Here is a 13,536-nt window from a genome sequence, read left to right as displayed (position 1 = left end):
TGGTACAGATATATACTGTATTCAGGGGCACCAAGGACGGGTGGGTACAGATATATACTGTATTCAGGGGCACCAAGGATGGGTGGGTACAGATATATACTGTATTCAGGGGCACCAAGGGAGGGTGGTACAGATATATACTGTATTATGGGGCACCAAGGGAGGGTGGGTACAACAGATATATACTGTATTAAGGGGCACCAAGGGGGGTGGGTGTTTACTTATAATGTTTCCAGGGTGGGCACCAAGGGGATGGTAGGTACCACTTAATCTCCAGTTTATCTCTTTGCCAGGCTTAATACATCTGCCCCAATCATTGCAGCACTGTATTTCTTTGCCCTTATGTATTACTGTACTTCTCTGAATTTCTGTGAATGGCTACTTTATTCTGATTGTGGCTTTTTGAAATGTATAAGTTTTATCCAGAAAAGAGGACCTTGCGATTCACATTCTCACTTCAGTGTTGCCAACTTTCCCAGGGAGATTTTAAGGGTATCTCTGTACAGTTGGGGAAAGACGGGATTTATTTAAATGCCCTACCCACTACAGCACTCAGTACGTGGCCCAGTTTTAGAGCTTCTGCCTGTTTCTCCCAGGAGAACAGGAGACCATAAACTAGATCAGAAGTCTCCTGGACAAGTAAATAGCTATGGTGTATGGAGGTGGGGTGTGGGAGAAGGAGATATATTAAAGCTTGGAAAGAGGTAAAGTCGAGGGAGAGAAAGTACCAACCAATCAGCTCCTATCTATTTTTCGAACACACCCAGTATAACGACAGGAGCTGATTGGGTGGTACTTGGGAGGTTATTGAGACTTGATCCCTGGGCTGCTAATTTGCAGAGCCCTGTGATCAGGTAACTGCCGCCCAGTTAGAGTGAAATCCCGTCCAGTGGAAGATGGCAAATCGATGCGCCAGCTACCTGTCAGTCATTAAAAAATTTGACGTTTTTTTTATTGCAGGATTAATTGTTTATTTGCATATTAAACCTGGAATTCCTACCTGTAGAAACAGTGGCGTACATTCGTCCCAGTTACCCGGAGGCAAGATAAATATTGGTGTCCCCCAGATTCCCAGGATTGCAACTTGTGGCCTGTCTCACTGGAGGCAAACACCTTACTGATAGAGCTATTTGCTCCTGCACTGTAAGTATCCAGATTCTGACTATGTATAATTGTTAGTTCAAAACCATTACTATTAAGCAGAGCTATGTAGTGTAGTGTACAGAACAAACTGCATGCTTCCTATGCAGGAGAAAATAACTCAATCGGTAAGGTGCCTACCTCTAGTGGAACAGTTCATGGGTTCTAATACAGAATGTGACACTTGCAAAAATGATGTATATAGAGAGTATGATGCGTATTGTCCTGCTAAGAGGGGGATGCCAGAGGCAATATCAATGAACTGATTGTCTCCCAGAGTTACACCTCTGTGCAGAAATCATCTGCCCATTTAATCTGGTGTTCAGTAGACTGTACATAAGGCCTTTCCTGCACACCCTCATCTTCCACAGGAAATAGCACCCTGCTCATACAAATGTTTAAGTAGCAGGATGCTAGTCCAACAATAACAGTCATTGCTTTTTTAATATGGGACCGCATTGTAATACGAGGCCTGTCCTTAACTGCATAAATGCAAAAGGCGTACACTTTCTGGGGGCTTACCATAATTCGAGCTGAGCGTTTCCTCACTGTTTTCAGGGCTGTTGTAGGAAAAACTTCAACCTACTGTATATGGTAGCACCCCCACCTTCATAACTATACTGATATATAAATTATAGTTGGGGGTGGGGCCTATTATCCAATATCTTAAAACATACACTAGTGCAGAAGTCTCTCATTTCCCCTTTCCCCGTATTAATAATAGACTCTTATATTCCTAATTTAAGACCCATTTTTCCCTTTTTTTACAGTATTCACAGCAGAATATGCCCTGGTGATCATTATTCGTATCCCCTGCGTACGCTCATCACTGCTCCTGTCTCGCCTATCCACAATGCATCTCTAAGCCAAATGCCTCGTGTTTGCACTCAAAATTAATCTACCAGGGGCTGCCCACTGGTGTAAGTTTAAAGAAACACCAGTTACACACCATTACTCCATAACTGTTGACAACTTGACAATCCACCCTACCCCACAAGCTCGCTGCCTAGGGGTCATCCTCGCCTCTGAACTGTCCTTTGCTCCCCACATTCAATCAGTCTCCAAATCATGTTACCTGAATATAAAAAACACATCCAAAATATGATCATATTTTACACAAGACTCGATTAAATCTCTAATCCATGCACTCATTATATCCTGCATTAACTATTTCATTCATAAATAATATCCCTGAAAACTCACCTCTTCAGGCAAGCCTATCATATTTAAGTACCATAGACATGACCCTCTGAGGCACTTATGTATTATATAGCTTCCCTTCTGGACCTGTAACTTGGTGGGACTGCTATGCTATTACTGGTGCCTGTCCTTGTGTTTCCCTCCTATATCCATATAGATTGTAAGCTTGCAGCAGGGCCCTCCTACCTCCAAGTCTGTCTGTTGTTACCCAGTTTGTTCTACTACTGTCTACAATTGTAAAGTGCAACGGAATCTGCTGCGCTATATAAGACACTGTAAATAAATGTAAAAAAAACCCTGAAAGTGGGGTTCTCAGTCCTTAGACATTTGTACACCACGAGTAGTGCAGCATATAGTTGCAGACGGAACTACGGTAGCGTGCGACTCCGAATTATCCTCAGAGTGAGTAAGTCCCACTAGACCACAATCTATTGGACACATAAGAACCGTTTGCACTTTTTAAACAAATCAGTTGTTTATCTGGACATATGGTAAACGCATTGGAGTCTGATCAATCAAAACCAGAACGTCAACCAATAACTTTTTATGCCAATGTTTTCAAAAATGTATGCTTATGTTTGGGCCAAGATGAGTCCAATTCATAAAAGCAGCAAAAAAAAGTCATGTGACTGTTCTTGTGAAAATGTTTGCTTTAGTGCACCAACATGACTTCAACCCCAGGAGCTAGTAGGCAGAACTTTGCAGTAACTTTTTCCAGTAAGATCCACAAAAAGCATCCACACAGGGGCACTGCTAATCATTAGACAGCGTATGTGCATCTACACCTGTGCGAGGTGGTGAAACTGGTACATTTGTGATAAAATAAATGTGCTGCGTAATCACATATTTTGCCATTAATGAATTACCTGTAATGTACAATGAACGATCGGTCTTAGGACAGGATGCAGTCAGCATCCCAGCATTCAGTGTACCGACGCTGGCACCCTAACTGCTGTCAGAAGACCGGTGCTGGAACATCCATTGGATCAGGATGCCGATGCCAACAGTCGGCACTGGCTAGTATTTGGGAAGCGGTAGCAGGTGGGCGGGGATGTGGGGGTTAGGTTTAGGCATGAGTAAGGGGATTTAGGGTTAGGCTGCGTGGAGGGGAAGGTTAGGCTGTGGGGAGGAGAAGGTTAGGGTTAGGCTGCGGGGAGGGGAAGGTTAGGGTTAGGCTGCGGGGAGGGGAAGGTTAGGCTTAGGCTGTGGGGAGGGGGTTAGGTTAAGGCTGAGGGGAGAGGAATTTTAGGGTTAGACTGCGGAGAGGGGGTTTGGTTAGGCTGTGGGGAGGGGAAGGTAGGGGTTCGGCTGCAGGGAGGGGAAGGTTAGAGTTAGGCTGCGGGGTGGGGAAGCTTACGTTAGGCTGCGGGGTGGGGAAGGTTAGGGTTAGGTTGGAGGGAGGGGAAGCTTAGGGTTAGGCTGCAGGGAGGGGAAGGTTAGGTTTAGGCTGTGGGGAGGGGAAGGTTAGGGTTAGGCTGCGGGGAGGGGAAGGTTAGGGTTAGGTTGCGGGGAGGGGAAGGTTAGGGTTAGGCTGCGGGGAGGGGTAGGTTATGGTTAGGCTGCAGGGAGGGGAAGGTTAGGGTTAGGTTAGGGGAAGGTTAGGGTTAGGCTGCGGGGAGGGGAAGGTTAGGGTTAGGCTGCGGGGAGGGGTAGGTTAGGGTTAGGCTGCAGGGAGGGGAAGGTTAGGGTTAGGTTAGGGGAAGGTTAGGGTTAGGTTAGGGGAAGGTTAGGGTTAGGCTGCGGGGAGGGGTAGGTTAGGGTTAGGTTGCGGGGAGGGGAAGGTTAGGGTTAGGTTAGGGGAAGGTTAGGGTTAGGCTGCGGGGAGGGGAAGCTTAGAGTTAGGCTGCAGGGAAGGGAAGGTTAGGTTGCGGGGAGGGGAAGGTTAGGTTAGGGTTAGGCTGCAGGGGGGAAGGATAGGGCTAGGCAGCGGAGAGGGGAAGGTTAGGGTTAGGCTGCGGAGAGGGGAAGGTTAGGGTTAGGCTGCGGAGAGGGGAAGGTTAGGGTTAGGCTGTGGGGAGGGGAAGGTTAGGCTGCGGGGAGGGGGATAGGTTTAGGCTGCAAGGAGGGGGAATGTTAGGTTTAGGTTGCGGGGAGGGGAAGGTTAGGGTTAGGCTGTGGGTAGGGGAAGATTCGGGTTAGGCTGCGGGGAGGGGGGTTAGGTTTTGGCACTTAGAAAGGGGGTTAGGGTTAGGCTGTGGGTCAGGGGTTAAGTTTAGATGGTGGGTGCGGGGGTTAGGACTGGGCACTAGTAGGGAGGGTTATGGTTAGGCTGCTGGAAGGGAAGGTTAGGGGTGGACAGTGGGAGGGTAAGTATATTTATTTCACTGACCCCTGTTGAGATTCCCTCCTTTGGGATGCCGGCGTCAGGATCCTGACCGCCGGTGATCCGTTTGTATCTCCTTAAGACACCAGCATCTCCCAGCTACTGCAGAACTGCAAGCCCCATAACAGTGACAACATGCTGGGCCATGTAGCTGAACAATAGCTGCAGAGTCACTGACTGAATAGTCACATAGGACACATTGTACTCATAAGAATGAAGAACACAAGTGGGACAAGGAGTGACTCACATCGAGAGAAGCTGGGTCTCTGGTGATGAAAGCGGCAGCTCTTAATGCGCCTGGTGGCTGCTCTTGGCACATACACAGAATTCTTCATTATGGCAGGTTTCATTGCCTCAATCTCTGCATTCCTTATACATTCTTCAAAAAACTCTGCAGGAAACACAGAAAGAGAAGGGTCATGACCTTTGCTAGCGCTCTACATTTTATTTATTTATTTATTTGCAGTTTCTTATATAGCGCAGCAGATTCCGTTGCGCTTTACAATAGTAAACAGTGATAAAACAAACTGGGTAACAACAGACAGACACTTTTTCGATGAAGGCTCCTACTTTCTTAAAGGCATCTTGAATCGTTCTTTAGACCTTGTACTGGATAAAGATTATGAATTATTTTGTAAGCGCATGATAAAAAAACATGAAAGTACCATATACTAAACATACTGTATATCTTAACATAGTATAAAAAAAAGTCCCCAAGCTGCGTCTGTCTGTATGCGCTAATCTCGAAAACCGCTGGACGAATCATTGTGGAGGTTTCTCTATTATGTGGAGCAGTTCTGGTGGAAGGTTTAGGTCTATTAACCATCGGCCAATCCCGTATGAGAGCCGAGCAATAAAGTTTTTAGTGAATCAAGTCGGGAAAAAAAATCCCTGTGGCAGTGCCCATGGCAGTGTGTGTGAGGGGGCGGAGCGGGGTGGCCGGGTGACCAGTGGAGAACCAGAGGATCAGTCCTGGGTTCCGTTCGGTTTCATTCATGTCATTTTGCAGATGATATAAAAGGGGAATATTTGCCTTTACAATTTTTATTTTGTATATACGTAAGTTGGAGTTGGATGGAATTGGGTCATATTAAGCATCATACAATGCGCCTGACACCTCTCCATAAGCTTGGTGTAAAGCCCCGTACACACGGGGGGAGATATATTGCCCAGTGTCTCCTTTGCATCAGCGACCAGAGATGGTCGCTGATGAGAAGGAACCTCTGCCGGGGGAGCCCGGCAGTGGTAATCAGCTGGTCGCAGGAGCATGTTCCTGCGACCAGCGATCACTACAGGGGTAAAACCGGGAGCGCCATATTTACCACAATATTATACAAAATCCCCCCCCCCCCCCCCGCGTGTACGCACCTTTGGTGTGCCTTGAGGACCGTGGTTGGGAATGCCTGGTATAAATGATAGACAATGTCTAGGTCAACAGTCACCAGGTCGACACCAAAAAATGGTTGATATACCGTAGGTCGTCACTGACAGAAGGTCGACGTGGACATGGTTGAACTGAATAAGGTCGACATGAGATTTTTCTGGTGCCTATGTCATCCTATGTCGATATGGACACTGTATCAGTGTACCGCGTCCCCTCACATAGCTCGCTGCGCTCGGCACACTATTATATTCTCACTATATACCCACTTGGATAGTCAAGTATGAAACACCAACTTTAAAAAAAAGAATGAGAAACTCACGTCGACCTTATTCATGTCGACCATGCTTGTGTCGACATTCTGTCAGTGTTGACAGTGGCCGCATACCTTTATAAATGCATGAACACTGTACGTCACTAATCATCCACGTGCGACAGACAGTGTAAGAATCCAGCAAAGCTCGGTGCACTTACTCTTCAGGTGACTGACGTCGGCCCTCATCTTCTCCTCTTTGTCCTGGTTTAGGACCGCAGAATTCAAGCCGACCTCCAGCCTCCTCAGAGCCTCTTCTGCTTCATGCAGCCTCCTCTCCAAATCCAGCTGCACCTTCAACTGCAGCTGGGAAAGCAACAGAGATATATGCTAAGCTGTGAATGATTTCTATAGTGGGGTGATTCCGGTTCACTCACTAAGCAGCAAGAATTTGCTGCTTCCTGAGCCATCTAAGGCCGCCCACCGGGCAAGCGAATGCCCGCCCCTGTCTGAACACCTCCGCCGCTTTGCAAATGGATGTTTTGCATAAACATCTATTTGCAAGGGAGCGTACGGGGGCATATATAGAAGTCAGTCTTCACTGACCTATGTTTGTGTTGTCTGGTCCAAGAATGGGGCGGGCAGCTGATGTCCTGTGACATCAGCCGTTCGCCCCCGGCAGGCAGCTGCCCGCCTGCATTTGCATGAGGACACCCAGCGTTTTCCTAGGAATATCCACCATTCGAACACTCTTTGCCCATTTCCGTACCCCCTCTCCCCCCGTGCAAATGCCTCAGCGACTTTGCAAGTGGCCGAAGGCATTTCAGAATATACGCATGCGCAGAGCGATGCAAATACACCGTGGACCAATCAGACTAGAATCAGGCCCTATATCCAGAAATGACTAACACCCACAATGGACTGCGGTCAGTGTTGAGCTGTGGAAGAGTAGCATTACACCAGGGCCAAACTACACACTTTTGATTTCCCACCCATTAATGTATAAGCATGTTAAGTGAGAGGGTGTCATATTTTCAAATTGCAGCACTTGATTTGATTGGTTCATTTGGATGCCATGATCCTATAATTCAGGTATTTTTATGGAATATCTTATAACTATGAATTGATAAAGAGACCCCTCAGCCCTTTGCCTCCCTCGCACCTATGCTACGCAGTGCGCATTTTGGGCCTGTTGTGCAAACATGAGGTGACAGACGGGCAGAACTTTATCATCAGCCAGTTTCACTATGTAGACGTTCTATAGATAATCAAATATTTTTAGAGAATTTGCAAAAGTACCTTTTAAATAATGTTGTCAACAACTGACTTTCCAGGATTGTAGCATAGATAGAACAGACAGACATTAAACTAAGCTTCTATATCAGGCTCTATGTGATATAGAAGGGGCTGAAGGCAGCTTCCTCTTTCAAGTATTGATAGCAATTGGGTCATCTTATACAAAAATATAGAAACCTCAACCTAATATCCTTAATCAGAACTCTCGCACAGGCCCTTATTCTGGTTCACTCTCAGAGGCAAATTCCTTGTCAAATGGACAAAACCATGTGCACTGCAGGTGGGGCAGATGTTACTTGTGCAGAGAGAGTTAGATTTGGGTGGGGGTTTACTTCAAAGTGAGATCTATATTGCAGTGAAAAAATAAAGCAGCCAGTATTTACCCTGCACAGAAACAAAATAACTCACCTAAATCTAATTCTCTCTGCACATGTTACATCTGCCCCCCTGCAGTGCACATGGTTTTGTCCATTTGACAAGGAATTTGCCTCTGAGAGTGAACCAGAATAAGGGCCATACTCCTAACATTAAGTAAACCTGTAACTACTCCCAAAACATTAGTAGTAGCTCAAGACCTAGTCCAAGATCAAGGGGGTTATTCTAATTTCTTCGGTCCCCCGTGCGTTCTTGGGTAGGCGGCGGGGGGCACAGCCCATGTGAACGCCCAGCATTTCATGGGCGTTCCCATGCAAATCATGCGGTGACATCCGGGTATGCACTTGCTGACAACGGCACTTCGCCGGGTCCCCGCCACTGCTAATATATTTCCTGTGTCTTTTGAACGCTTCAACACTTTTGGCTTTCACTTTTGCAAGGAAGCGTGTAGAACCATTATTGCAAACTTGGTACTTGTTTCCTAGCACGGCGCCCGTCGGGACCCATCGCATACCATAACTTCAGGTATGCGATGGGACCCGATCCGACCCCCACCGACCTGATTTTAGCCCTTCAAAGACGTTTCCTGTACAAAAAATCGGTCGCATCACATGCCATTATAATGGGATGCGATGCGATTCGACGCGACCGACCCGATTTTGCCATTGGACTCAATGTTAAATTGTAGCTGAGACCCGATTTTACATTGTACATTTATACCCACCCTGATGGTTAATTATGCGGTCAAATGCCCCCCCCCCCCCCATTGTTAATGCCACCCCATGATCAACGCCAACCCGAAGCGTGGCGAGCCCGCGAGGGGTGGCAGTACGCGTCCTCCGACCTTTTCATACCCCCACTATCCACATCGGCGTGTAGTTGACTTTTCGGGCCCGAAGCGTGGCAAGCGCAGCGAGCCCCACGAGGGGACGCGTAATACGTGTGAAGTAATGCGCGTCCCCTCGCCACACTATATAAAATCAACTCCACGCCGATGTGGATAGTGGGGGTATGAAAAGGTTGGAGGACGTGTACTGCCGCCGCTCGCCACGCTTCGGGTTGGTGTTGATCGTGGGGTTGCTTTAACAATGGGAGGGCATTTGACCCATCAGGGTGGGTATACAATGAAAATTGGGGTCTGGGGGGCATTTAACATTGGGCCCAATGTAAAATCGGGTCTCAGGGACCAGTTAACATTGGGTACAATGTAAAAATCGGGTAGGTCGCGTAGCATCGCATGCGATGCGACCGATTTTTCAGACCCGATGGCATACAATTGAAATCGTGGGCGCCATGCTAGGAAACAAGTACCGCAAACTTTGCCCCCTGCAAAGTGGTAAAATGGTATCTATGTTGACAGTCAATCGGTCGACACCAAAAATTCGACATGCAAAAGGAAAAAGGGAGACACATGAAAAGGTCAACACCCTATTTTCATGTTTTTTATCCGTTTTTGGGGGGGGGGGGGGGAGTTTTTCATACTTTAACATACACGTGGATTTCATACCTCCCAACTGTCACGATTTTAGAGGGACAGTCCCGATTTTCGGGTCCTGTCCCGCTGTCCCACCCGCGGCAGGCATTGTCCCGCTGCGGGGGGGTGACAGTTGGGAGACCCCCAATCTAGTAGAATAGACGCTGTGCGCATGCGCACAGCGTCTATTCTCGTATGAAAATGAGGTCGCGGCTAATTAGCATAAGCCGCGCCCTCATTTGCATACGCCCCTATTTCATATGGACAGAAGTTGGGAGGTATGGGATTTGGATTGGGTACAGTACAGTGTACAGCGCAGCAGTAGCGAAGCAAGGCACATGCTACACTAATTGGGGGTCTATGTTGACAGGTGTCTACACTGGCACCCCTATTTTTGTGTTGACCTTTTGCATATTGACATTTTTCTATGTCAACATTTTGGTGTTGACCAATTGATTGTTTACCTAGACACTGTAGACCAGGCATGGCCAAACGATAGCCCTCCAGCAGTTGTGAAACTAGTTTCACAACAGCTGGAGGGCCACAGTTTAGCCACGACTGCTGTAGACCTTTCCACAGAGCTGGCCCTAGCCTAAATGACGCCCTAGGCAAGATTTTGGCTGTTGCCCCTTAGCACCACCACTAGTTCCGTCTCTGACCCTGCTCCCCTTTCCCAGCACCATCAACCCTCATCATAGCAGTCATCATTTTGGTGCCCTACCCGCAATATTTTAAATAGAAACAGTGCAAATATTCGGTGCGCAGCCCAAACAGGGGTGTGTTCTTGCTGGGAAGGGGCATGGCCACACAATAGTACCCCCAATTCAAATTATGCCACACAGTAGTGCAACTTTATTCACATTATATCATGCAATGGTGTCCTTTATTCACTTTACACCACACAGTAGTACCACTTTACCTTATGTACATTACTCCTCATATTATTCACATTTTACCCTTAGAAAAAAATCCTAAGAAAATATTGTATTTTAAGCACCTCCATGGCCACACTGCAACCCAGCACAAAGCAGTGTGTGCTGGGCAGAGGAGAAGAGCTGCAGCTGCTGCTGTCAATTAAGGGGAGGGGGCCCGGGGCCCCCACTGGTCCCTTCCATCAGACTTTGTCCTAGGTAATTTGTACCCAGTAGCGCACGCAGGGGGGTTTCTGAGTACCCAGAAACCCCCCCAGGAGTCCATGGGCCATAGGCAGAAAGCTGAGGGTCCCCTCTTTCCATGGGTACAAGAATTTTAAAAATCGGCCCTTGGGAACCGGAGATATCTGACTTCAAAGCAGTGGTCCCCATCCAAGCCTGTTAATTGCTCTTCCCAGTCAGATATTTCAGGTTCTGTCTGACTTAGACTTTTTCTGAGGGTATATTCCAAAAGCTGGAACTCTCCCCCTTTGATGGACACTAGCAAGCTGCTCAGGGCCGGTGCAAGCCACTGGAGCGCCCCAGGCAACAAGGAGGGGGGGAGTTCAGCGGCGCCCCAGCGCTCATCCGCTCGGGGGGGGGGGGGGGGGGGGAGAGAGAAGGGGTTTCAACGGCGCCTCAGCGCTCATCCGCTCCACCTGCGGGGAAGCTATCTCCCACACACTGTCAGCACCGTCCCTGCCAGTGCCCAGCCACACACATTCCCCCCAGGATTGAAAGGGTAACAGCACCTCGTGAGCGCCTTCTCCTCCGAGCTCAGATGTGTCAGCCACTGTCCACGCTTCCTCGGGGGGACATCGCTGCTGTCAGACTCCGGGCTGCCGGGGGTGTGTATGGGCAGCAAGACGGACGCTAGGGGGCTGCAGTCCCGATTCGTCACTCAACCGCTCATAGCAGCGTACTATCTGCATTGCTCCATGGGTGGGGGGAAGTGCCCGGCATCGCACCACCGGAGGGAACGGGTGGCGAGTGATGCGACAAAGGCCGCCGAGTCACTCGGGGGGAGGGATACTTTGATAGTTGCAGCTTACCTCGGGTCCAGGGGGTCACACCTGATCCTAACTTCCGCCCTCCAGGGCCGGCGCCCTAGGCAAATGCCTAAACCTGCCTAGTGGTGGCGCCGGCCCTGAAGCTGCTAGTGTCTACTTCTCCCAGAACCAGAGATATCAGCCTTCCAGCAGCTGGTTACTGCTCCAGCTCCACACACCTGGTATGTAGTTTTATACACTCGTTGGCAGATTGCTCTGCCTCCTGAACTCTGATCCCATAGTCCCCAATACCATGTGGTAGGTGGGATTCTCTAGTTTTTAATTCCATTAACCCCTTCCCGACATTGCCTTTTAAGGTAATTTTTTTTTTTTTTTTCCTCCTTGTGTTCAAATAAGCGTAACTTTTTTAATTTTCCGGCTATATAGACACATGAGGGCTTTTTTTTTGCGGGACAAGTTGTACTTTCTAATGGTACCATTTACTATACCGTATAATATTCTGGGGAATCAGGAAATAATTCAATGTGGGGTAAAAAAAAAAAAAAACGCAATTCCACAATTTTGCGCTGGTTACGGTTTTTTTGGAGTTCATAGTTCGTTTAAAATGATGGGTTATCTTTATTCTATGGGTCGTTACGATTCCGGTAATACCAAACTTATATAGTTTTCGTTACATTTTACCACTAAAAAAAAAAATAGAAAATGTTACGGTTTTTCGAATTTGCGTCGCGTCGCCATGTTCTGCGGCTTATAACTTTTTTATTTTTCCACCTACGGACCTGGGTGAGGGCTCATTTTTTGCGGGCTGAAGTGTACTTTTTAATTAATACCATTATGGGATATGGGCGACTTTCTGATCTCTTTTAGCTATTTTTTTTTGGGTAGGCGATGCGACCAAAAAGCGTAGTTTTGGCGTTGGGGATTATTTTCCGTTTACGCCTTTAACCGTGCGGGATAACTAATGTTATATTTTAATAGATCGGACTTTTAGGAACGCGGCGATACCAAATATGTTTATTTTTTTTATTATTTATTTATTTTTATTTGGGAAATGGGGAAAGGGGGGTGATTTGAACTTTTAATATTTTATTATTTTTTTTTTATTTTTAAACTTTATTTTTTTTTTTTTTTTACTTTTACTACAAGGCCCCCTAGTGTACTTGACCACTAGGGGGCGCGATCGCCTGTACTAGGTTCAGCCATAGAGCTCTATGGCTGAACGTAGTGATTTTTTGCACTTCCTATTACATCCTGCCTGAGGCAGGATGTAATAGGTATGAATACACGGACAGCACAGGGGTCTACATTAGACCCCTGGCTACCATGGCAACCGATCGGCACCCTCCGATCGCGCTGCGGGGGGCCCCGATCGGCGCCGGAGGGGGGCGCCCCCCCCTCCGATCAGCTATTTAAGCACTGCGGGCGCTTTGCCCGCGGTGCTTAAAGGGTTAAACGGCCGCGATCGGCGAACTCGCCGCTCGTGGCCGTGAGAGCAGGGACATGGCTGTAATATACAGCCATTACCTGCTCTCTATCAAGCCAGCTCACTCCGTGAGCTGGCTTGATTCACCCCCAACCGACATATGACGTAAATGTACGTCATATGTCGGGAAGGGGTTAAGATCTAAGAAATATATTTCTGGGAACTGGAGATATCTGCAGTCAAGCAAGCTGTCCTCCCACCAGAAAATTATGAATAATAAGCCCACTCCACTATACACCCCTCCTTTGCGTATTAAACATCCTCTACCACCCTGGAAGTTATGTATCAGGGCCCCTTCATTCAGCCCAATGCCCCCTTCTCCCACCCCATCTCCCACCATCTGTGCAGTAAAGGGGTAATTAGTGGAAATTACTGATCCAGGCCCTACATGCTTAGCAGTTGATATAATACCCCCTACCACCCGCGGGACATCAAAACTTCCTCCACCCCTACCGCTGGAGGATCAGTGGGGGCCCCAATACATTGCTATGCCCAGGGGTCTACACTGCTGTTGATGCCCTTGTATGTATATACAGTATATTTATGTATGTATATGTGTGTGTGTATATATATGTATATACACATATATATATATATATATATATATATATATTATTATTATTTATATACATTTGGTCTATCTATAATACTTTAACTGACCCGGCATATACTGGGTCACCTAAGTGTCCA

At 47.5% G+C, this 13,536-nt stretch overlaps 1 protein-coding gene across 1 annotated transcript in view; it reads right to left on the bottom strand.

Moving 5' to 3' along the window:
* The window catches only part of PLEKHD1 (pleckstrin homology and coiled-coil domain containing D1), a 51,433-nt gene that overhangs the window by 12,340 nt on the left and 25,557 nt on the right, over positions 1–13,536 (bottom strand). The window contains exons 11-12 of the mRNA XM_083166635.1: positions 6,519–6,663; positions 4,911–5,054 (exon numbers count right to left, since the gene is read on the bottom strand). Coding sequence (XP_083022761.1) covers positions 4,911–5,054; positions 6,519–6,663 — 289 coding nt within the window. The remainder of the gene's footprint in view (positions 1–4,910; positions 5,055–6,518; positions 6,664–13,536) is intronic.

This window comes from Crinia signifera, chromosome 12, assembly GCF_055691185.1.
Source record: "Crinia signifera chromosome 12, ASM5569118v1, whole genome shotgun sequence".
Lineage (NCBI taxonomy): Eukaryota > Metazoa > Chordata > Amphibia > Anura > Myobatrachidae > Crinia > Crinia signifera.
Note: the sequence above shows the minus strand (reverse complement) of the source record. Positions and strands in the feature narration are given on the sequence as shown.